Here is a 24,440-nt window from a genome sequence, read left to right as displayed (position 1 = left end):
GAAGGAGTTAAATGGTTATCCTCGGTCAAGACTTAATTGAGTATGCTAGGTTAGTTTGTTGCATGACCAAAAGAACCAGCAATGTAACAGCTATAGAGAATGAACTTTAATCCATGATGCCATACTACACATCATGCTAAGATTTAAAAGATAGCTTTTTTACAAAAAAAATTGTTTTGTTAGAAATGGTTGTGAAGGATTTCAGTTTATCATGGTTGAAGCTAGAATGCCAATCATACTAGAGAAATAAAAGTGAGAATGGTGTTGCTCTATTAAATATTCTGTAACTACCAGTGCTTATGAGTATGGTGCAAGTTTTGGTATTGATTCTGTATAGTGCTGTATAGCGCTGGCATATTACGCTCAGTTTCTGTTTTCATAATTATTTATATAATCAGTATTTTCCAAATTTCCGAATGTGGTGTTAATTTTTCAACATTCTGTTTGTTATTGAGGTCGGACATGAAACATTCTTCCTACTGACTACAACACAGTTGATTAATGTATTAACTCTGTCCTGCAAATTATGAGTTGGTATTGTATGCTGGTAAAAACAATATGAACAGAACAATACCTACAACATTGTGCATAACCAATGCCATTTTTGCAAAGCTTAATTTGGTGGTGGGCACCCAAATATTTTGTATGTACCGGTTTTAAGCCTGATTAGTTTGAGACTAATGGAAATGGAAGTGTGTGTTACAGAATGGACCATCAGATGCTGTTTGTCCCAGAAACTAGAACCTGAAATTCTGCATCTTACCATGTCTAATGGCTTAATAAGTACTACAAGAAAGCAACATTCGTTCTTGATCCTTCCAAAATGTCTTGAGGGTGAACTGTAAACCCATTGTAGGGGTTGTTATGCTAAGACCAATGCTACAGCCCAGTGCGATTAAATTGTGTTACTAGCAATGGTTCATTGAGACCAGCCACGTGATATCATGCATTGTACCAGAAGAGTGAATGGGGCCCCCACAATTGATTTTGATTCAGGTTTGAAGATGGCTTTGCCACCAATGGCCTAAGCGTTAGCCCCCTTCGAAGTTTGGGTCTAGTTGCGCCCCTGGCACAACCACTACTTTTGCAGCTTTCCCAACTTAGATCAATAACAGTCAGAAAAGTATAAAATTCCACATATTTCAAAAATAAAACCCTTACAAAATATTCCACATGTTCTTCATATAGTGGTGATGCAGTTTATCTAAGGGCGTTCACTAACTAAATGATTACGCACAAATCATCTTGATTCCCCACCAAACAAATCGAAACATCAGATTGACAAGAATGTACTTACTCTGCACGTAAAGCACAACTCCTTGAGGTGTGTTGCCGTCTGTGTCATACATTATGTAATGGCAGGTGTAATTCCCAGCGTCAGATACTCGCACATCTTTCAGTAACAGAGACGCATTTCCGTCGTGAAACTTTTCAGGGAATAGCTGTGTCCGCCCTTTGAAGTCCTTTTCCTGATACTGAAGCTGGTCTCCTCCATGAAAGAAGCTGTGCACAACTGCATCATTTTCAGAGCGCTGCCAATTGATAACAAGATATTCCAATGCGAAGTCTCCACTGTAGCCCCCTTGGCAGCGGAGCACCACATCTTTGTGTAAAACTGCTCTCATTACTGAAACGCGGTGGCCTATCAAAACAACAAACATTTGTTATAAGATGGAGAAATGTCAAATAATGTTCTCATTTGATGTATGCATCTCTAGTCGTTTTAAAGTTATTTGTAAGATATATTATTTTGCTTTCTCTACCACACTCCTTTAGCCCGTTTAATTATGTGAAAATTCAACATTTATTATATATGTGAGGGATTGTTCACACCATTCCACCAGATCAGCTCAGAACTGGTCACTATATTTAGAGATCTCCACCTGCCTGCGGCATCTCTCCAAAGAAAGTGCATCCGCTAATAAAAATGGTGCACTTTCATTACTATTGAATAATGAATGGGCTGCCATGTTGAAAAGGCCTGCTCGGCATCCTCTTTTAAGTTGCAAAACGTTTTTTTTTTCTTCGAAGCAGAATGCAAATGTCTCTGATGCAGAGGGACAGCTTTGTCTGGCATGGCGGTCCTGGTAAGGAAAAAAAAGTGAACGAGTTCCTGCCCTAGATAGGGTGGTGACTGCCACTATGACCAGGGGTATAACAGAGGCCCCTGCAGCCCCCGCAGTATGGGGAACCCTAGGATTCCTTGATTTGGAGGGGACACCCTCAGCCCTTAAGCCATGCCGTTGCATGCCTTGCAGAATGTGTGGATTGGCATGAATAAGAAATAGTTAAACGCTTGGGAAAGTCACTCTGCTTTCCTGGACAGGCTCCTGCAGCGTAGGAGAGCTCCATCCCTTCAGGGAGCCCCCACTGAACCAATGAATATCTGTGTGACCTGGAAGACGACGGGCCCCAGATCACATTCTGAAAGGAGGGCCCATCATTTTGCTTTACACCACTGACTAAGACCTGGCAGTCCAGTGTTGGCCAGGCTGCCGAGTCAGGAGTTTCTACCAGCAGAGTTGCCTGAGGCTCCACTGACTAACGGCTATTGGTTCTCCCTCCTCTTAAAGGGACAGATAACCACAAATCTGGCAGGGTGAGGCACCGTAAATCCCGCTCCACCAAACTCTAAATAACCTCTTATGTCTGTGCAAATATTGCTCGAAATGTAGCAAGGCTTTAGACTTCCTCACTCTATGATTATTCACTTTTATTTTCTTCTCTTTTTACCCCATTTCAATTACTTTTAGGCTGCAGATGATTAGGGCACTGGAGGTAACAATTTGGAACAAGCTGGACTTGACACTCAGATAGGAAGTTAATTTCTGAAAAGCTTCACCTGCTAGTTTCTCCCATATTTCATCTTAAGGTCAGGTAACTTTAGTGTGTCATCCTCTTTCTGCTTTGGAACTCTTACATCCTATAGTGTGAGCCATGCAGTATAAGATGGATAGTTAACTGGATACATGGTTTGGTGCGGGGGCTAGGGAACTAGCAAGGTTTGAGACAGACAGTTTTACATTCAAGACTAGTGCTTTGGCATTTGGCACTCTGAAGGGTCCATAAGGTAACACAGAGATACTCAACAAAACTAGTAAAACTAAACTAAAAATAAAGGCACTAATGGTTTACAACATAGGTTAATTTCTTATTTACAAACAGTAGGAGAAATTAAAGACCATTCTTACAAATTCCTGCACGAGGATATAGATGTGTGGCCTGTTTTTAATGGAGCCCATCATTTCCTAGTGTGAACTTCTCAGTCCTGTAAGAAACACTGGTTTGACAGTGCTTCTTACAGGACACCCTCTCTACTTAATTTTTCTTCTGCATATCTTCCAGTGTCTGAGAAGACCACACAAGTCAGATCTAAAGCTAGCCATTGCAGCCATGAATTCACAGAACCCTGGAGAAGGAATATCAGCCAGGGTTTGTGGAATGGATCCTCTCCTGTGCTAGGAGTGGACAAGAATAGAGCTCATTTTGTGTAGACTAATGTGGATTTCTTGTATTTAACCTGCAACCTAGAAGGCATTTGGATTCAAGCTTAGACCACCAGACTTTACAGTAAAGGATGTGGTAACAGAAATTGTGAGTTACCCATTGCAAATCAATGTTGTCCGGACATTTGTCTACGGACTCTAAAAATTCTATGTTGTGTTGAACTTTGTCTATGGATTGCTGAGCCCAGAAAACATTTCTCCCATGCAACAATGATTGGTTCTAGAACAGCCTTGCTGAAGGGGAGCAAAGACTCAGAAGCTGAAGTAGCTGGTTACAATATTTCTTTCAAGATGTTAGATGTATTCTCCACAGAAGGCAAGGTTAACTCTAGCATTTCTGTTGCTTTTAGTACCACTGTGGTGAATGAAGAGACTTCTAAAGGAGGACCAGAGAGACAGGGGATGTCCATGTCTGGAGAAGTATTGAGGCCACTTGCATTTTGTAAATAAATATAGCATCAGTATTACCAGGGGGAAGAAGGTTCAGCCTCAGAGTCATCCTCTTCTGTGAGGGCTTAATCATTATCAGCATGATAATGGCCAGGGTGGCTCCTTCGCAATGGCGAAGGAGCATCACCCCTCTGGCTAAGTCAGAAGCTGAAAAATAAAACAATATTTCTTTATCGATTTATCTTTCAGCTGCTGGATCAGCCAGCAGCATTTGATGGGAGGGGTGGGCTGGGCCACGGGAGGTAGGAGGAGGAGAGAGTGCACCTGAGTGCGCATGTGTGTTTGTCCGGCCATCTTAGGTCGGCCAAACATACATGCCCACTTAAGTTTCTCCAACCTGGCTGTGTTCAACAGTTGGGCTGGAGAAACTGCACAGACCCCAGGGCAGTGTCTGAGCGGCAGTCCAAGCTGCTCAGACCAATCCTGATGCCCCTTTCATGCTATGAAAGCAGCGCAAGGATTGCTGGGGAGCCTGTGTGAGTGTCCCCGTGAATGCTGGAAGTGGAGCGGGCGACAGGAGGCACCAGCAACGGGAAGAGGTACTTTTTAGGGTCGAGCCTGCGTTGCATGCGCTTGTGCATGCGTATCGCAGCGAGACGCTTTAGTATTTAGAAAAGGGCTCGGAGCCCTGTCAACTTCACGTCAGTGTTTTTTATTGGTTCGTGGGCTTGCCTAATAAAATCTGCTTGCTTTCATTAGTCGAAGGCACGCATATGTCATGCCTTTTCCGGTGGCTAGTCCTCCTCGAGCGCAGCGACCAAGTACAGAAAACATGCGAGGCTCGCTGTTTTCCATCGGGCTCGTGGACTTCTTTTTCTCTAATTTACGAGCACGATCTCGCTTGGCAGAAGTCAAGCGCTTTACATTGCTAATTTCACTTTTTCGGGTTATGTACATAAATGCACTTTTGCCCTATAGGTGAAAATTCGGGTTAGGAGTTTACAACGCAATCAGCTCTAACATGAGCAAACGCGAGACCCGTTGCTTTGTAAATGCTTGTGTTTACCATTCTCTCTCCTTCAGCAGCGCACACAGGGCCGGGGATTCCCCGGGGAGACCTTGGCAGCATCCAGAAGCAGTGCATTTACCAGTGGCTTGCAGATGTTCACGTGCCCTCGGCGCCTCGTTCATTGTTGTGTCTGTGTTTATCGTAAGCCGCTGTTTTTACGTTGTCGACTCTTGAAACATATTTCTTTCTCTACAGTTGAGGCATTGGATTGTGTGATACCGTGTGCAGGATGAGCATCTTATCACCCCCTGCTGGCGTGTGAACATAAACCATTTTCGCTCGGAGGACTGTCGACTTATGTATTTGTGTTTTTCTTGCACACTGTTGATTGTCTCTCATGCGTTGCCTTTGAGTAGCACCCTATGCGATGCTACGTTGCTGTATTAGCCAAAGCCGAGTGAACATGGGCTGGAATTATTTGTTTTTATAACGAGCGACGTATCCCTGTAACCAACTGTTGTGAAAGGATGACCGCAGGTGTTTAGTGGAAAGTTTCTAGTATTTGCGGTGAATGTCTTTTGAAGTACCTAGATTGTTTTCATAATAAAATATTGACGTGATTAGGAGACTTTTAGTTCTGCCTATAATAATTACCCAATTTTGCCTACCTCAACAGAGAGATATTTTTGTCTTCGACACCCGAGTGATGCCTCGCGATTGTGAAATCGGCTGGATACACAAATGCAAGCGGTTTAGGGTTTTTACTATTTTTAACCGTGGCTTAGCCTGCTCGTGTTTTTCAATCGACGTTGATCAGCAGAGCAGATTATGATGTGGAGATCTGCCAACGGAAATCCCTTAACCACCTGGTAGTGGAAATTGCCCAGTCTCTATTAATACTGCAGTGTTAAAACTCCTATCCCGAACTGCATTTCCTCTATGCTCCCAGAAGCAGTGAGCTCCTGTTCTGCTTGGAAAAGTGTCTAGGCAGTGCTTTTTAGTCCCGGCCTGACAACACAGCCTCAGTGTCTTTTTGTTATTAATGCTTTCAAATATACACACACAGGAGGCTTTTTCTCCACCTAAGGCATATTTTTCGCTCACCTCACATTTGTGTTTACTTTGCAGTCTTTTACGGGCTGCTTTACATTTCAAAACTACACTTAATCATCATTCTTTGTTGTCCTTCTCATAGATGATCTGTATACGAAAGTCATTCTGTTTTTTAATGCAGTTAGCTCTTTAAAATATGTTTTGCCAAGGCTCAAAATGTATGGCAGACAGTGGCTTTTATTATGCTGGTTAAAGTTAGATTCTGGTGTACATCATCCTATTATCTAAAGCGCCGGCTGCCATATCTCTGCAACAACCAGCTTCTGGCTCTGAGTTGAAGCACAAAGGGTTGCCTGCAGAGAAATCTGCCATGCAAGTTTTTAGGTCGAGCATAGCAGAGTGCAAGCACTGCTTTTCTGACATGTTGGTATGTATCTGGACTTTTAACAACGTCCACTGCATGCCCACCACTACCACACGTTCGTGGGCTTGCCCTTCAAAAATCCTTTGATGACATTTGTAAATGGTTTACGTTTGTCTCTCCTTGGGGAGGCTTTGTTACCACCTTGGCCATCGCCCGCTATTACATGGTTAATTCCACTTTTGCAGATAAGTTTGACTGTAAGCAAACTTCTTTTTGTTTCTTTGTCTCTCCTTTGTGCTCATTCTCATGGCGGCTGTGGCGCTGTGAATTGGCTCGCTTATGTGAAACTGTTTTACTTTTCATTTTCAATTTATATGTCAAGAAAAGTTCGGTTAGGAGTTTACAACTCTAATAACTCTAATTCGAGTAAATGCGAGACCCATTGCATTGCAAATGCTTGTTTATTTTTTTTATTTACCATCTCCCGTCCATCCCCACCCATCCACCCCTCCCCTTGAGATTTGCGGTGGCCACCTCTGATAATGGCCTCAGTCAGATCAAAACATTTCTTGCATCTTCTTGGAAAATCATTGAGACCTAGGAAGAGACCTAGGAAGAGGTCTCTAAGACACATCACCAAAACATGCTTTTGCCTGCTCAGTCTCTACGTGAAATTGTTTTTCTGACCTTGACATCTATGAAGACAGTGCGGTAGAAGGTGCCTACAGCAGCGCCATGCCAAAGGAAGCACCAACAGAACAGGAGACTGCGCCTTAACAGCCTTTGACTTCTCAAGCATCAGAGTCATATCCAGTGGAGGTTAGAAGTCAGGAGGCATCGAGATTAAAGCCATCAGAGGCCCTAAGCCCTCAGCATTAGGCTCTCCCCATTGGACCCTACCTTGCCCAGAGAATACAGGAGACATTACATGGGTGTGGGATTCCTATACCCTGATGCCCAGGTCATACTGTTCAAGGTCAAGGACAACAAGTTTTCATATTTATTTTGTCCTTGGGACAAATAGGCCCAACCCCTTGCAGCGCAAACGCTTTCGCTGACAGTTTAAAGGGAAGGGAACTGTCCGCAGTTGAGGTAATATTAATGTTCATGTGTTAATGCTGTTTGAACTTGTGTTTATGAGTCATTAATGCAAAGCCTTTATTACAGGGATGCACACTTTAAATAAATGTGGGAAATTCGAACTGCACATCTGACAGTGGATCCAGTAAAAAAAATGTACACACATGTTTGAAAAGGTTAACAATATGAGATTACCTATAATGCTCCCAAAATGCTCTGTGATTAGATGCAAATGTTTGCAGAAGGTTGTACTCAAGAGAGGTGATTATTTGCGTTTCAAATAAAATGTTCAGAAAAAGAATACAACTGGACGTTTTACTAAATTACTGCGAAGTTTGGGGTACCAATTGTTTGAGGCATCATTTAGTAAAACATGTTGATGCATGCTAGCATTTCCAAAAAATATTCATAATGAAAACCAGTGTAACCAGTTTCAACAAGATTATAGGAAACATGAAAATAAACAAGCATTGGCAATGCCAACCAATCTGAAATTGGTGGTTAGTCTTTTGGTTTTGTTAATGTGTGTCTTGTTTTCACATGGCTTTTGTAAAATGTTGTTGTGGGAGCTGCCAGGTTGTAATACACATGCACATTGGGCTCTGCCCAACCTGGAAGAGTGTTGCCGGGTTGGAGAGAGCAGGCAGAGGCTCCCACTCTACCTCGGTGCATCAAGCCAGAGCATTCCGTCCAATCCTAGTGCTGCTTTCATGCTGCCAGCAGCATGAAACCAGAGGTAGGATTAGCTGCAGGTTGGGAGCTTGTGCCTGCAGTGGGGATAGCTGAGCAGCGCGGAAAGGAAGGTATTTTTTTATTTTATTTTTTGGGTGAAAGAGTGGAATATTATCCGTCACTCACAGTAAAGCCAGATGATAGATGAATAGAGAGAGACATAGAATTTCAATGAAAACAAAAGGTCATGGTTAATGCCAGACCTAATTAAGGGCCTAATTCTTAAAGTCACAAAAGTGCACCCATGGTATATGTTTTTGCATTAGTGTAGAACAGTGGCCTGTGCCTGCAGTGAGGATAGCGGCGCGGAAGGTAAGGTTTTTTTCTGTGTGCGTTTTTTTATTTATTTATTTATTATTCTTAATATTTTTTTGTCATCTTGCCCTGCCACACACCAAACCACCCTGAATCACCAAGAGCTGCGGCTGGTGCAGAATTATGGCTTTCATGAATTCACAAGAATATACAGCAGAACATCGGGAAATCGTACTTCTAGAAAATATTTGTGAACTGTATTTTGGCATGAGCAGATGTGCACGTGTGGATTTGCTTATGCAAAAATCTATTGATCATTTACAAGTTCCTTTTCCTTCCAACCATTTTTTTTCCCAACCCTGGAAGAACTTCTACGTCTACCCTTGTCAGGAGTAAATTCCTAGCCTTTCTGAATATGGGAAAAGATTAGAGGAAAGCTGGTGAAAATCCTTATAACATGAAAGTTAGTAGGTTTGCACAGACTCAAAGGCATTCCAACCCTGGTACTATAGCATACTGCTTCCTCCAGCCCCAGTATATAGATCTGCGGAAAGGTGCCAAATAAGGAAATTGCTAGGATTCAAACCCTAGTTTAGTATGAGCCCTAGCACAATCAGAGGCTATTTTCAGAGCTCCTATATAGTGAGACCGCTGCCATAATTTGTTGCCGCACTACATGGCACCAAAGGGACAAGTAGATTTTTTTTACAGGATAAGTAGATTTATGAAGCAACCTGTCCCATGGACAAGTAGATATTTTATTAAATTCCACACCCCTGCATTATGAACAAATCTAGCATCAGCAGGTGGAAGGCCTCAACTTGCATAGGGTTGGCCAATGAGGCCAGAAACTTTGGGCTTGTCTTTTTCAGCATCAGGCTTTTAACCAGCAACAAGGAAGAACCTGGCATTGTGGAATGGTATCAAGACTCCTAATGGACTCAGGAACAGGACCGTTTCTTAGAGAAAGAAGACCAATTTTCCTTTGCTTCGAGTTTTGTATTTTTGTGTGGAAAGATCTTTTGGAAGATTGTTCCCTTTAGGAGATTTACCCAAGGATAAAAGGGAACATTTCAGCATGTCCCATGGCCATACACTGCTTGGCCTTCCACTGTTCATGGGTCTTCGGGTACATCAGTGAAAAGGAGTCATAGACCAGACCAGCAGGTTCAAAGCCCGAACACCACATGCAGATGTCATATGTATTCACCAAGGAATTTTTTTTGCAGCATCTGCAATAAGGTTAAAACTTGAAATCTTAGGTGGACCCCTTTGACTGATTCTCTGTTGCAAAGCTGAGGAACTTCAACAGTTAAGCACCAAGACTGATCAGAACCTGCAGCGATGAGGTGCAGAAAAACAGGAACTGAGACCAGAACTCTGTTTAGTGCCCAATATATTCCTATATCATCACATCCAGGAGGTGGAGTCATGGGTGAAACTGCATGATGCCAGCTGGTGGACCTGGAGAACTATTGCTGGGAAAACGGTTTCCAGACCTAGCTGGTGCCTGAAAGGATAAATCATAAGCTGAGGAATCTGCAGAAAGATTTATGAGTATGGGCCATACTTTTCACATGTTTGTAACACTGTGAGAATACATGCTGTACAGAACTATCTGAAAGGAAGCATGTATGAGAGCACCTGGAACTGGCAAATAGAAGTGCCATTAGGTATGTCTACAGCAGGCTTCTCAAACGAGTAGCTCATGAGCTACTGATAGCTCTCCAGCTACCTGTAAGTAGCTCTCCTGTGTGCAGTCCACCCTACTAAATTTGAGGCTTTTGCATGGTTGAATTAGTATAAGTATACCAAAATTGAGTGCATTCAGGATGAAAATGTGTAACTGCAGAATTCATACGTGATGTTTAGAGAAAAACTGGTCCATTTTCAAAATATATTAGAAGCTGTAATTTGAGTGATAAATCATGTGGCACTGGGGAGACTTACAGCTAATTTATTACCTTGGTTCCAGGGGTATTGTGCCCATAGTTATTATGTGTTACTCATGTGAAGGCACTCAAAATTGACAAAGACTGTTTTTACATTACTGATGGTAACTGATGCACAGCTGTTAATCTTCTATATGGTGGCCAGTAATGTAATCTTGAATGTCTGGGTTGCTATTACAACACTAATAATGCTAGTAGCTCAGGGTGACTTTTATCTAATATAAGTAGCTCTTATTAGTAAAAAGGTTGGAGACCCCTGGTCTACACAGGCAGTTGTCCATTGTCAGCACCCTAAGAAGTTCAAGTATATGCCTAAAGTGCAAATTGGAATTAATCTTTTTCATAGGATCATCATGCATATTTACTTGACTAAGGATGATCTGCTCTCCTCTCAATTCACTCATCATAAACTTCTGAGTGACCTGCATGGAGCAGGAGCTTTGCTGTACTGTTTCAGCACTGGGATGCTGTAGTAAAGAAGGGTGGTGTGACAGACTAAGGCCTTGATTCAGAGTTTTTTTAGAACGAAGGGGCTATTTACTGCACTCGATAAATAACGATACCCTGGGGTACGTTAGTTATTGGGTGTGATATATAGCACCTATAGAGAGTGTTTGGGGAAGAACAAGCAGCTTTTGGTGCTTTAAGCATTAAAATCCACATGGAGGCGTAAATACAGTACATTTTGTTCCTGTTAAATTCCTGTAGGTTTAACTTGTCAAAATTCAATGAAAGATGAGATATTTAACTCACCTAGAAAATACAAGATGCTGTAAATACCATTCAACTTCGAAGGACAATCCTTGTGCAAATATAGGTTTCCGCAGGCAATAGAAAATTTGATCAACTTGTAAACAGAGTCTAAATTGGTACTCTACTGAAAAAAGCGTGTGTAAGCCTCTACATATATTTTTAGTGAGACTCTGTCTGCTTCCCAGCAGTGCTCAAAAATCATGACTAGTTTTGTGGGCCAGCGAAGCAAACCATACCATCTCAGGTGCTGTATACCTCTCTTACATCAGGTGTTCCCAACTCCAGTCCTAGAGGGCTGGATTCAAGACAGGATTTCAAGATATCTATGCAGGATATACTAACATGCAAGGAATATAAATAGGAATAAGAATTATTATTAAAGAGTGACCTTACTATTGCTCCCAAGGACTGTGATCGAACACCCTTACCTTTGCCTTATTATTCTCAGGTTTTATACATGTGAGTCTGAGGTAAAAGGCAAACACATTGGCTCACATTCACCTAGTTTAGAATAGTCTGCCTCCTCATCAGACAATCTGAGACTTAAACCTCAGCCGATGGTGTCAGTGGTCCTCTGCACATTATCTTTGGAAGTTTGGGTATCGCTGGACTGATGTCTGCATTTTCTATGTGACGGAATGGGCACACTTTGGGGGGGAGGGGTCTTATTCATGCATGAGCGTGATTCTTATGTCTCTCCCCACTTTTCAGGAGTTTTACTTACCATAACTATCTGTAAAGATCATGTTAAACAGCCTCCTATGTCTCAACTTTTCAGAATTCGTCTTTTCAACCCCATCCTTTGTTGTTTGCAGCTATTACTTTTCCACTTCTGGTGTGTTCCCCTCCTGGGTGCTCTCTGTTGCCTTCACCTCTTTACAGGCCATTTTTGCACACCAGCTCGCCTGTCGCTGGCGCCAATCCACAGCCCATCTATAAATTCAAGCCACGTCTATTGGTAATGGAACCTTGGGAAACCTCATACAGCACATGACAGAAGTGCCTTTCCGGCTACTTACTGCTCTATTCAGCAGGTACAGTCCTTATGGACTAGCCTCTTAGCACGTCAAATCATGAAGAGGACACCCCCTGAGCATCTGTACTTGATTTTTGTGGCAATTTCTTTCATGAAGTGATTTGCTTACTCTATCCTGCCTTTCATTATACCTGGTATGGCCGCATAGCGGAGGAGATAGACAGCTGTCACTTCTGCAAAAACTCCATATAGCAAAATATATGTAGAGAATGAACCGAGCTGTGAATTTTGTCCATTCTTGCCTCTTATTTAAGGATGGATTTGAAAAGCATGCATTTACATTTTATATTAAACATCTTCCCCCTCCCACATCTGCTCCCATGTCTGCTGATGGCAGGGACCCCTATGACGTCATGTGATGCTGACTAATGCTTAATGCAGCATCAGTTGTGGGCCAGACGTGATGTTATGCACACAGAAGAATGGACTGTGCTGTACTTCTGTTGCTCGTACGTCCTTCCCAAAATGCACAGGCCCCTTAGTGAATATTATGACTTCCGTGTTGTGAAGCCTCACCGCAAGCCTTGTGACAAATAAGCCACGTTTTAAGCGTGTACTGTTCTCTTTTCATTACTTCTTAATGTGTTTTACAATTTTTCTTGTTTTCTTCTTGATTCGGATAACGGGATTGTGTGAAACGTTGTGTGATTGTTGAATCTTTGGAATATTTATCACATCAGACAAAGTCTTTCAGTTAATGACAAGGTACAATGGAACCTATATTTTCAGTCTTCTCTCAGAGGCACTATGTTGACACTTACCTGCAATGAAAGACGTCAGGAGCAGGGTCACAGAGCACAAAGGAATGCTTAATTTGGAAGTCATTGATATACTTTCGTTTCTCCCCATAAATTAACTGTTATTTTTCGAGTTACTTCGACGCACAGTGATCTCTTAGTTTTGTTTCTGTGGGTTAAAAACAGAAAGCAGAAGCATTGTTATGGTTAACAGAAATGGTATTTACCTATCTACCTGGTGAGAAATGTGAAGAAACTCTAAAAAGCAATCGGGACGAATGCAGAGTTACTGCAGAGGCTGTCTAAATGACAATTACATTTTCTAAAAATGTTAACATCTGTTAAGTCAAAGAGCAACAAGCAATAAAAAGATGGAAGGAATGCTTTAATTAACCTCAGCTACTTGCCATCGCTCAGGCCTGCATCCCAGGCCATCGTTAACATAATAATACAAATAATAATGAGAAACACTAAGACTCATTCGGGAGGGACACATACATATTGCAATTGAGAACAAATGAAATATGCATTTTTGTAAAGTAGATCTTATACCGTCAGTTAATTTTTTTTTAGAAATATTTACATCAGTGGTTCCCAACCTGTGGTCCGGGGACCCCTAGGGGTCCGCAACCGCTTAGAAAATTAAATAATATTAACAGATTAGGTCCCCAGTTTACAGTAATGACTCAGTGGGGGTCCCCAGATTCCAATAATTATAATAATTATTCAGTGGGGGTCCCTGAGTTCCAGTAATGATAAAGTGGGGGTCCACAGTAGTCCAAAGGTTGGGGACCACTGATTTACATTTATCGAACAAGTCGAAGTAAGAAGGAATTGAATACTATTACTTTTAGCTGTACAGTTAAATAGCTCCAATAAACTATATCTTGATTTTACAATTGTGAAAAGCTCCTCCCAAAAGCTAATGGCTTCACTTGCTATTTTGATAATGCCCGAGGCATGTAAACTGTTATCGCATTAGGGGTAGTGATGGTGTGTGTCCCACCTGCTTCATTCGTAAGTTAATTATTTTGTAAATATATGAGGAATCAGGGAACCTGACTAGTTGAGTGTAGAATTACTGGATTGTTTACTGGTTGAGCAGCCAGCGTCTTGTTCAGAAATGCAGTTTACCTTCTGCAACATATTCTTCAAATAGAATCGGCTATTGTAATTGGTTTGTTGCTGGTAGAAAGCAAGTTATGTCTGGCCAGCAGTCATTTTGAAGACAGAAATTCGCAATTATCTCCATCGTTATCAAAAGACGTGCCTGACAAGAAGATCACTCCATTTGCAATGTAACATAAACATAGCTGATGCTGACTGGAAAATGTTGTATAGGCCAGAATGAACTCACTCTAAACAATGTGTGCATATCTTCTTTTTTTAATACCAGAAGCCACGTCTTTTCACAATTAATTTTGTTGACAGTACTAGGTAAACAAATGAACATACCAAATAAACTGTTTGACTTTGTGGGTTTGGGTAAAAAATTAACTGTATGTTGACTGCATGGTTAATGATATTTTCTCACATTTTGAGACAGCTAATGTATTAAACTGTCATAAAGTGGAACAGTGCATATATTTTTGATTTTCAGCCTATCTGTCCTTGCGAATAGCTGCTAAATGACTTTCATCATATGTGTCAAATGAGTTGTACATTATCCTGCTGTCTGGGGGGTTGTTGCTAGAGGAGCCAAGATGGAGGATGAACTTTGAAGGAGCTCCACCACGAGGCCCAGTTTATCCTACAATTATCCACCTACAGGCGCTGCATTGAGCACTGTAAGACAGTAGTCAGCCGGTGACACACCCGAGAGTTGCCGTACGGCCCGGAGGCCGAAGAAGATGACAGGGACCTTGTGCACAGCAAGCAGATACGTCTGAGGAGCGGAGCCTGCTGGCGCGAAGCAAGGAGAAGGCCACCCGACCAGTGAGCGGGAGAGGTGGCGGAGAGGATAGCTAGAAGCGGCGGCCGCAGTCGCTGGAGGTGCGGCCGCTGCCCTTGGGGCAGTCCTAATGGCTGGGGGAGTCAACCAAGGCCTGTGGGGGCGGGGCGTGGATGCCACTAGGGCGTGCAGCACACAAGTGAGGAGATAATTGCCAGGGCAAGCAGATGTAGGAGCAGCGAAGTGGAGGATGGGGGGACATGCCTGCGGAGCGGAGAAGACGCCGGGTCTTGCTGAGGGCCGCGCACCAGCGGAGCAGAGGACCGGAGTCTCGCCTGCGGCACTGCACCTGTAGAATCAGCGAGTGTGGTGTGCACTCTGCCACCTGAGGCTACGAGGAGAGGTGGGACAGAGTAATCAGTGGGTGGTCTGGCCCATGGAGATGGGGGGAGCACAAGGGAGTGCCCCTGAACTAGCCAGAGGGACTGGGCGCCCCCCAACTGGGGCAGCGCTGCGGATTGGAGGCCGCGGGGGCCGAGGATGCTGTCGCTGGGTGCGGTTTCCCCCAAGGTGTGACCCAGCCACGGGAGGATGTTGGCGAGGGTCCCTCTTAACCTGAACTGGGGGCTGGTCCTGCCCGCATCCTATCTGGAAAGCTGTTTTGGAGGGTGAGCCCTGGACTGACCTGATGTGGACTGCTCCCCCCCCCACATGTTGAGGAACTTTGGTGCAAAATGTCCCCGGGAGTGAGAGGTGTGGGGCAATCACGCCATTCTTCACGAGTTAATCGGGTGCTGGCGCAGCCTCCGCCACCAGGGTCCAGCCTGTGCCCTCTTTTGTTCTGCTTACTTCATTACACAGACAGAGAATCCATACTACGTGAAGCAAGGGCGCTCCAAAACATCCAAGTTGACAATGCCAAGGTCATGCTATTCCCTGACTATACCATGGCTGTGCAGAAACAGAGGAGCTCTTTCGTGTCTGTGAAAACGCCAGCTGCGGAATCTTAATTTGAACTATTCTCTCCTTTACCCTGCGAATCTCCGGGTTGTGACACAGGGATAATCGAGATTCTTTGTTACACCAGAGGTTGCTTGGGAGTGGCTTGAGTCAAAGGGCCAGGCCTGATGAACTGAGTCACCAGAGACTCGAGGTGGGACACAGTGGACGCAGTCTGGCTGCCGGTGGAACCGAGGGTGCCGCGGAGCCGCTTCCCGACGATCATCTCATGCTCCTGACTTGGAACAGATCATACAGGACTGACGACATGCATTACAAACTGAGGCAGTTACTGGAGAGCCAGTGCAGACCTCGGACCCGGAGGAAGGAACTGGAGAGGCCGGATGTGAAGATGAGTCCCTGATTGGTGATTGTTCTGAGGCTGAGTCTGTAGACCTTGCAGACGTGATACAGCAAACAGCAGATGAAATTGTTTGAGATGACAAGTCATTTTAATACCGTTTACTAACTACTGATGCATCTCATCACTACTGTTATGAACAACAGAACTATATAACTACATAACTGATGACCGCTTGTAATGCATCTGGTCTCTGATGGATGTTCTACTGGCCCTGTTCTCGATCCCGCCCCTTCTGGCCTGGCCTCCCCTGTTGTCTGCTTGCTCTGCCCCTTACAGAAGTGATTTCTGATGGGTGAGGCTGTACACAGGGCAATGTTAAATTCCTCTGCGATGCTTGCCTAAGAGTAGCAGACTACCGGGACCTCCACAGTGGCACTCCTCTTGTCGAAACCCCTTATAAGTACTTTCTTCCTTATTCCCTAGTTGAACTGAACAGAGAAGTTTGGGCGGAAGCCATTTGGCTTTCTCTCCTTATGGTATAGGCACTATGCGTTTTAGCAGCACGTGCTCTAGTGCTGCCGAATTGGTTCGTCACTAAATGGAACATCGACCCCAGCCTTTTCTCCGTGACCCATCCACCGACCATGAGGTGTTTAGGTGGCTGCCCTCTTTCTGGTCATGACACTGCTCCCCCACTAACACCACCAATGACCCCTACTAACATACTCACATGGAATGTGAGATGTATACACACACCAGCGCGTCAATACTCCATGTAGTCATACCTCAAAAGGCATTCTGTTCACATTGGATTTTTGAAGGAAAAGCACCTCACATTGTCAGAGGCCACTAGGTTGCAGTGGCACTGGCGTGGATGGTTATTCGCAACATATTTCTCCTTCTATGTTAGGGGCGCTCTTATATGGGTTAAACCGGGTACCCCTTTCATAGCCGAGGAGCAGGTCATTGACGCTGAAGGCTGTTATGTATTTATATGCGGACATTTAGATGGCTGCGCACTAATTTTAGGCTCTATCTACGCGCCAAACACAGAGAGGCTTTATTTTTGCACAAACTGTCTGGAGTGCTGTCCCGCTTCGAGTGGTATCCCGTGGCTCATGGGGGGAGACTTTAACAACGTCATTGACCCAGGACTAGATCACTCCTTTCCGCCCCTACCTATGGCACCTATGATATAAGCTGTGAGCTTGCTGCATAGCTGGCTCCACCACTGGCACTTGACAGATATTTGGCAGCACCGACACGGCCAGAACCAGGTCTACTTGTACTACTCCGCCCCACACAACCTACATGTGAGGCTAGACAAAATCCTTTGCACCAACAACTTAACATCCACTGTTTTTCACAGAGACTATCTGGTCCACACCTACTCTGATCTGATCATAACCCACAATACTTACAGCTGGCAGGAGGCAATTTTGCCTCGGCCATAACCACTTGGCGTCTAAGGCCTGAGGCACTGGAGAACGCCTCCTTTCTGGAGTCTCTCGGTAGAGCCATTTCAGAAAACTTCAATAGCAATGACCAGACGGCCTCATCAAGACGCATTCAAAGTCATAATGCAGGGCCATTGTTTAGGTAGGCAATGGAACATGCGCAGGTCAGTCGAAGGGGATCTAACATGGGTGGAGGAAATTCTTTTAAATCAAGAAAAACATGTGCTACATGGCTCGGAGGGGCAGCGTGACCTAGAGGACAGCCACAGGGAGCGAGTATCCCTGCAAGAGCATCTACTCTGCCTTAATTATGCTGCAAACTCAGACCGAACACATGCTGTGGGGCGGACCGATCAGGTTGGTTGTTGGCTTGGCTAATACGTCAGGAATGCACTGCCACCCCAACAATGGCGCTGCACTCTGTAGCGGGACCCTTGCTGTACATCCAATGGGAAATATACGATGAACTCATGCACCATTATACAGACTTGTATCAATCAACAGAGACGGCAGGCCCTGTGGATTACGAAGCATTTCTCGCCTGACTTTCCTTGCCCTGCCTTACAGATGAGCAGCAGGAGGAACGGAAGGAACCACTAATGTTGACCGAGTTACAGGAGAGTATATGTGCTCTCACCACTGGTTAGACTCTGGGCCCGGATGGCCTCCCAGATGAAATTTTCAAAGCTTACACCCCCACAATTGCCCCTCGCCTACTGAGCATGTATGAGGAGCCACTTTCTGTAGCCACTTTATCTGCTTCTCAGCATGAGGCACTGTTGATCTCCCTTCCAAAACCTGGCAGGGACCCAACAATGCTGGGTTCCTATAGTAGTGGCTATGCTTAACACAGATTACAAAATACTGGCTAAAGTGCTTGCAACACGCTTAGGGGGTCATTTCAACCCTGGCGGTACAGGACCCCCAGGGCTCAAATGACGGAAGCACCGCCAACAGGCTGGCGGTGCTCCCCTGGTCATTACGACCGCGGCAGAAGCGCCGCGGTTGCACCGCCGGGGCCGGTGGTTTCCCGCCACAATGGCCCCGGCGGTAGTAATCAACCAGGGCAGCGCTGCTAGCAGCGCTGCCCAGGGGATTACGAGCCCCCCTACCGCCAGCCTTTTCCTGGTGGTTTGAACCGCCAGGAAAAGGCTGGCGGTACGGGGAGTCACGGGCCTTGGGGGCCAATGGCATGGGCAGTGCAGGGGCCCCCTGACAGGGCCCCATGCGGCTTTTCACTGTCTGCTCTGCAGACAGTGAAAAGCACGACGGGTGCTACTGCACCCGTCGCACGGCCGCAACACCGCCGGCTCCCATGTTGCGGCCTACATCCCCGCTGGGCCGGCGGACGGAAACAGATGTCATAATGGGAACCGCGGGAGTGCAGCCGCATTGGAGGCCGCACAGCTGTTACAACTTGTGGGCGGCAATGTTGTAAAGAGGGCCTTAGTGCCTTTGGACTCCCCACTGGTTCACCTGGACCAGAATGGATTTGTGCCAGCGTGCATCACATCATCAAACCCCTGACTCTTCTTCTGTGTCATGAAATACTCCACACAGGCCTGGCCTGCTGCTGGATGCCTGGTATTAGGCCTTGAAAAGGCCTTCGACTCACTAGAATGGCCCTTTTTATTTTTAGTTCTGAACCGCTATGTTTTTGGACCCTGCTTTCTGCGACTAGTGCTGCTGTTATATACACAATCTTTGATCAGAGTGAAAACTGGTTCTGCCATTTCTGGACAGATCCCAATGGGGAGGGGAACCCGTCAGGCTGCCCTCTCTCTCCCCTACTCTTTTCATTAGCCATTGAACCCCTGGCAGCAGAGCTCCGCCGTCGTGGGGCGAGCTGGGGCCTCCCATTGGGAGACGGGCTTCATGTGGTATCCCTATACGTGGACGGCCTACTCCTCTATTTTAGCGCTATCTCCAATATCCCCGTTGAAGTTGCTGAAGTGCTGCAACACTTTGCCCCCCTGTCTGTTCTACATGTCAAATGAGGCAGACCATGTTTGTTCCCCTTTTACCAAGAGGTGAGAGACCCGGCCCTGGTGCTCTCTGGTGCGCCGGTTCTCTGGCAACCCAGAACATTTAGATATCTCAGGGTCCGAATATATCAGTCACCATCCGATCTGCATGATGGAAACCTTAAACATGCGGTCACCTCTATTCGCACTCAAATGTCCTTCTGGCAGACTCTGCCTCTATCACTGATGAGCTGAGTGGCCCTCCTGAAGATGGTGGTGCTTCCCTGCCTTTTCTATTATTTCTCCAACCTGCCTGTTTATGTCCCAGCCAAGTTTTTCAGGGAATTTGAGCCCAGGATCATGGACTTTACCTGGAATACAGGCCGCTGCCGTGTAGCACTGGCAAAACTATATGCGCCGCTGGATAGAGGCGGACTGGTGGTGCCTAATCTGGAACACTATTACCTGGCCCCCTAATTACAGTGGGTAGCTGGATGGCTCTCGGGCCAACAATTAGCAGATACAGCTACAGCGCTACCACCAAGGACTTTAGCCAGCGTGTCCAACTTATTCCATCCAAACATGCGAGCTAGAGCTCCGGATCCCCCTCTCCTAAGTGTGGCGCATCGGTGCTACCACAGGAGCATTTACCTCACGCATTCGCTGACTCCCTATGCGCCAGTCTGGCCTTACTGGGTACACCCAGGAGCACCACATTCACATCAGCAGCAGAGCTGGAGACCTGGCATGCAGTACTACATACTCTGGGTGATCTGTACCAGGACGGCACTCTGACTCCCTTTGACACACTGGCAGCAGAGACTGGTTTACAATGGGACAATTCCTTCTTTACAACTCTTTGCAGGCATCCCTGTCACATCATGGGGGAGACATATTGATGGAGCTGCCTACTCATTTGAGGATACAGTACATACAGTTCATGGGCCAGGGCACACATTTAATGCATTGCCTAGCTAGCTCGTTGCAAGCGTACACTACATCTGCGCATGCTGGATTACGGACCAAATGGGAAGGCGATCTTGCCTGACCTTTTACGGACAGGGAATGGGAGATGGTCAAGGAAAGTCCCACCCACATTCTGCGTAACGTGCAATTTCACCTGATTAAATTTTACATACTGGGCTTATCTCACCCCAGAGAAGAATAACAGGTATTTTCAGTGCACTGGTACTTCTCAAATGCGCTCTGGCCGCAGCAGACTTCCTGCATATTATGTGGTCATGCCCCTTCTTGCGGGTTTACTGGCAGAGAGTGACCTCCCACCTCTCTGTCTGCACGACACACGGCACGCATATTGTGCTTGTTCCCCAGACCTAAGATATATAATGCAACCTCTAGATTCTTGGACTTGGGCCTTTTAACAGCTAAGCAACTCATTACAAAAGGTGGAAGGCCTCAGAACCCCCTTCTTAGGTTGCGTGGCTGCACTCTTTTTTTGTGTGGGTGCAACCAGAGGGTGCGGCGCTGCACAGGTAGGACAACATTGGGCTTTGCCAGGGATGCAGAATTTCTATCGCCCTACACATCTTGTTTGGGGTCAAAGGCAACAAGTTTTCATGTTTATTTTGTCCTTGGGACAAATAGGCCCAACCCTCTGCAGCACAAACCCTTCGGCTGCCAGTTTACAGAGAGGGGAACAGTCTGCAGTTGAGGTAATGTATGTCCATATGTTTAAGCTGTTCAAACTTGTACTTATAGTTCATTAATTGAAAGCTTGATTATTATGGAGAGGGCTGTTAATAAATGTTTTAAGGTAACACTGCACTACTGACAGTGGTTCTAGTAATAATAAAAAAAAAAAAAAGTATACATACATGTTAGAAAACTTTAACAATATGAGGCTAAGTATAATGCTCTCAGAATGCTCTCTGATTAGATGCATATTGCTTTTAAAATAAAATGTTCAGAAAAAAGGCAACTAGGAAAAAAATGTTTAGCTACTGTGAAATTTTAGGTGCTATTTCTTTGAAGCATCATTTCGTAAAATGTGTTGATGCAGGCTAGTATTTCCAAAAATTATTCCTAATGCAAATTAATTTACTGTAAGTGATAACGAAGCACACATATAACGTTTTATGCTATGAAAAAAGAACACAGAGAGGGGTAGGTTGATGGGATGGTAATACTAAAGCGAAGAACATATTTAGTAACTTTCTCCCCAGCTAGTACCAGAGAGGGAATTGTTGTAATTGTTCCACCACCTTGCCCATTGATAGAGTGTGGTGTGCCCTTTGCAAAATATGATTGGTGTAGTTTTAGCCACCTTATGCATTTCCGTGGGGGATTTACTGTCCTTCTCACTTCCTTGCTCCAGGCTGGGGGTCTTCGGTTGCACCCCACCTTGACCAAAGTCTAGGGGCAGTATATGTTTTCCTTCTGCTTGACCCACAAGTGGGGGTCTGCCATGCCCTTGCACTTGCAGTGTCCAAGAGCAGGAGGGGCTTTGTCCCCTCTGCCTTGTGCAACTACATAGAAATGGTGATGCTCTGTCACTATTTTCCATTTTGTATATCATACAAAATCTGCACAACATATATATATATATATACAAATATATATAGTGTGATATTCAAATTAAGGTAGCCATAGTTAATGTAGGCCTTAGTTTAAAGGACTCACTCTAACGTGAAAATGTGCTTTTGGTGGCTGTGCTCTTTCTCGCTCTATTCAGGAAGCAAGCGGCAGTACTTTACACTAATTAGATTTCTGCAAAATGTTTTGGTTTCTGCGGTAATTGTTTATCCTCATGTTTGTCACTGAAAGCTGAGTACTGAATCTCTGCACCGGTGCTGAGGACAGGCTGACCGCAATTTATCTTCCTACTACAAGATATCTCTTGATTGTCGTGCAGAAGAAAAAATCCATTGTGTGATGGCTGGGAAGAGGGTTGACCCTGCTAATATTGTGAAATGTTCAATCACAATTGGTCTCCTCTACCTGTGAACCATGAGCAGTGTTTCATCTTGTCGAGAATGTATGTTTTAATTGTGTTTTGCTGAAATAGTTATATTCTGATCCCCCTCTCCTCTCTCTTGAGACTAGATGATTTTTTCACTCTTGCTCAAAGAGTTAGTCTCCTGAGCAAATCTTTTGTCATTTACCTGAATAAATCTTGATTTGATTTTGACTTCTAGAGGCTATACTTGCTGACACTGTCTGCTCGAATTCCCCCATTCCTTCAGCTTCCTAGCTTAGCATGTTAGGGAATTTCCCTCTAGGAGAAACTGAAACTTGCTTGATTTGCTTATGACAACTTGAAATAGTCTGTCTTTGTATTTGCTATTTTGAATCACTCTGAATTTTACTGACTGTTGCATTTAATGATGATCATTGATTTACGATTAATTTGAATGATTTGAGTTTGCAACTTTACTAATTTGTTAATAAACTTTCACGGTTTGCAAATCTACTATTCTCTGTCATTCTTGTGCAGCCTATTGTGCTTCACTGTCATTGATGCATTTGTGGATTTGTTGATGGAAAACCTCAGCCCAGGACTAAAGATCCATCAGCTTGTACTTGAGTTTGCACGAACAATCTAAACTGTGCAAATCCCTTCCCTGCTGCAACAATCTGGTAGCGGAGGATGGTTCCTGCTGAGGTTTAGAGAGTTAGAATTTGCTTCAGCCAGTTAGAATCTGCCACAGCCCAATCCACCGCCCCAGGGTTTCATGGTTCCGATCGGAGAACTGGTGATATTCTGGTGTTCCTGAAGTGGTTGCAGTGCCCTAGGAGTGCGAGTATATATAGGGTTAGGTTTCTTTGTGTGTTGTCAAGCATTGCAGTGCTTGAGATTTTCATAATGTAGTGTGCTTCATAGTGTGGTGTCCTTTTGGGTCCAGTAGAGCTCTGTGTTGACGTTGAGAATTGAAATGTTGCTTCATGTTTACCACTTGAGCTTATGAAAAGAAACATGCTTGGTGCAAAGAGTTGAAGTTTGGTTATCAGGCTCGTTGAAGTCTAAGATCGCAGTATAGATACTCAGTTAAATTAAATTGTGATTTGTCTGATGATGTTTGTGGATTGGAATGTGAAGCGCTACTGGCTGCAAAAAAAGATAGGGATTTATAAAACTTCTATTGTGAGGATGTACAAAGATTGGTGTTTGGTTAATCTTTTTGTGCAGTGGGGTAGATTGAACTAGTCAGGGTGACTTCCAGTGGGTCAAGAATTCACTAAGTGTGTGCAACATTAGCAGGAGGGTGTTATTCCCATTGTTTCCCTATAGTGACTGGTAACTTTAAATTTTCTTTAGTGGAACAAACAAGAGTTATTGTTTTGTTTTTCAATAATTTGCTATTGCATAACTAGTCACTGTTAAGTGGGAGCTGCTGTGAGATGCTGCGAGTTACATCATATGATGCTACACTGATTTTGACCGGTTGGTGTGTGTTCCACGCTGGGATTGGTCATTATGTTAGAGAGTTCTGCACTGTGAGCGGTAGGCACAATGGTGGCATAATGACATTAAAAGGGAGTGTTGTTGCATATTGCATAGTTATTTGAAGAGAAATGCTGGTTATTTCGATTGAAGATTTATTGGTTTTTTTGTTGAGCTACATTCAGAGTAAACATGACATTTTTTGAGAAATTGAGAGTCTGTTTAGCAAAGATGTAAGAATACCTGTTCATGAGTGTCAGGAACCCAGCATCTGTAGACCCAGGTAAGAGTGCACCTGTCGATCTGATTCTGGGATTGATTTGCCCAAAAATCTGAGTTTGAGGAAGAATTTCAGGATGCTAATAAGTGAGGAAACTCTTCAGAAGCTGCAAATGATGAGAACTAAAATTACATCTTAGGGAAATAGTTGGTAACATCCAAAGCTGGAGTGATTTTCAAAAGAACAAAGATTGGTGGGCTCAAAAAAAAAGAGAAAGAAAAAAAGAAACAATTGTAAGAAATGGGGTGAAGGCCATACTTGGGCAAGAACCACAAT

At 44.4% G+C, this 24,440-nt stretch overlaps 1 protein-coding gene across 5 annotated transcripts in view; it reads right to left on the bottom strand.

Annotated features, from left to right (window-relative positions):
• The window catches only part of LOC138288114 (NLR family CARD domain-containing protein 3-like), a 497,028-nt gene that overhangs the window by 431,656 nt on the left and 40,932 nt on the right, over positions 1-24,440 (bottom strand). For 4 of the 5 annotated variants that reach the window (XM_069229362.1, XM_069229365.1, XM_069229363.1 and 1 more), the window contains 2 exons: positions 12,892-13,036; positions 1,298-1,642 (listed from right to left, as the gene is read on the bottom strand). In XM_069229362.1, coding sequence (XP_069085463.1) covers positions 1,298-1,642; positions 12,892-12,979 — 433 coding nt within the window. In that variant the 5' untranslated portion in view covers positions 12,980-13,036. The remainder of the gene's footprint in view (positions 1-1,297; positions 1,643-12,891; positions 13,037-24,440) is intronic. The other variant, XM_069229366.1, reaches the window with a different exon arrangement.

Source organism: Pleurodeles waltl, chromosome 4_1 (genome assembly GCF_031143425.1).
Source record: "Pleurodeles waltl isolate 20211129_DDA chromosome 4_1, aPleWal1.hap1.20221129, whole genome shotgun sequence".
Classification (NCBI taxonomy): Eukaryota; Metazoa; Chordata; class Amphibia; order Caudata; family Salamandridae; genus Pleurodeles; species Pleurodeles waltl.
Note: the sequence above shows the minus strand (reverse complement) of the source record. Positions and strands in the feature narration are given on the sequence as shown.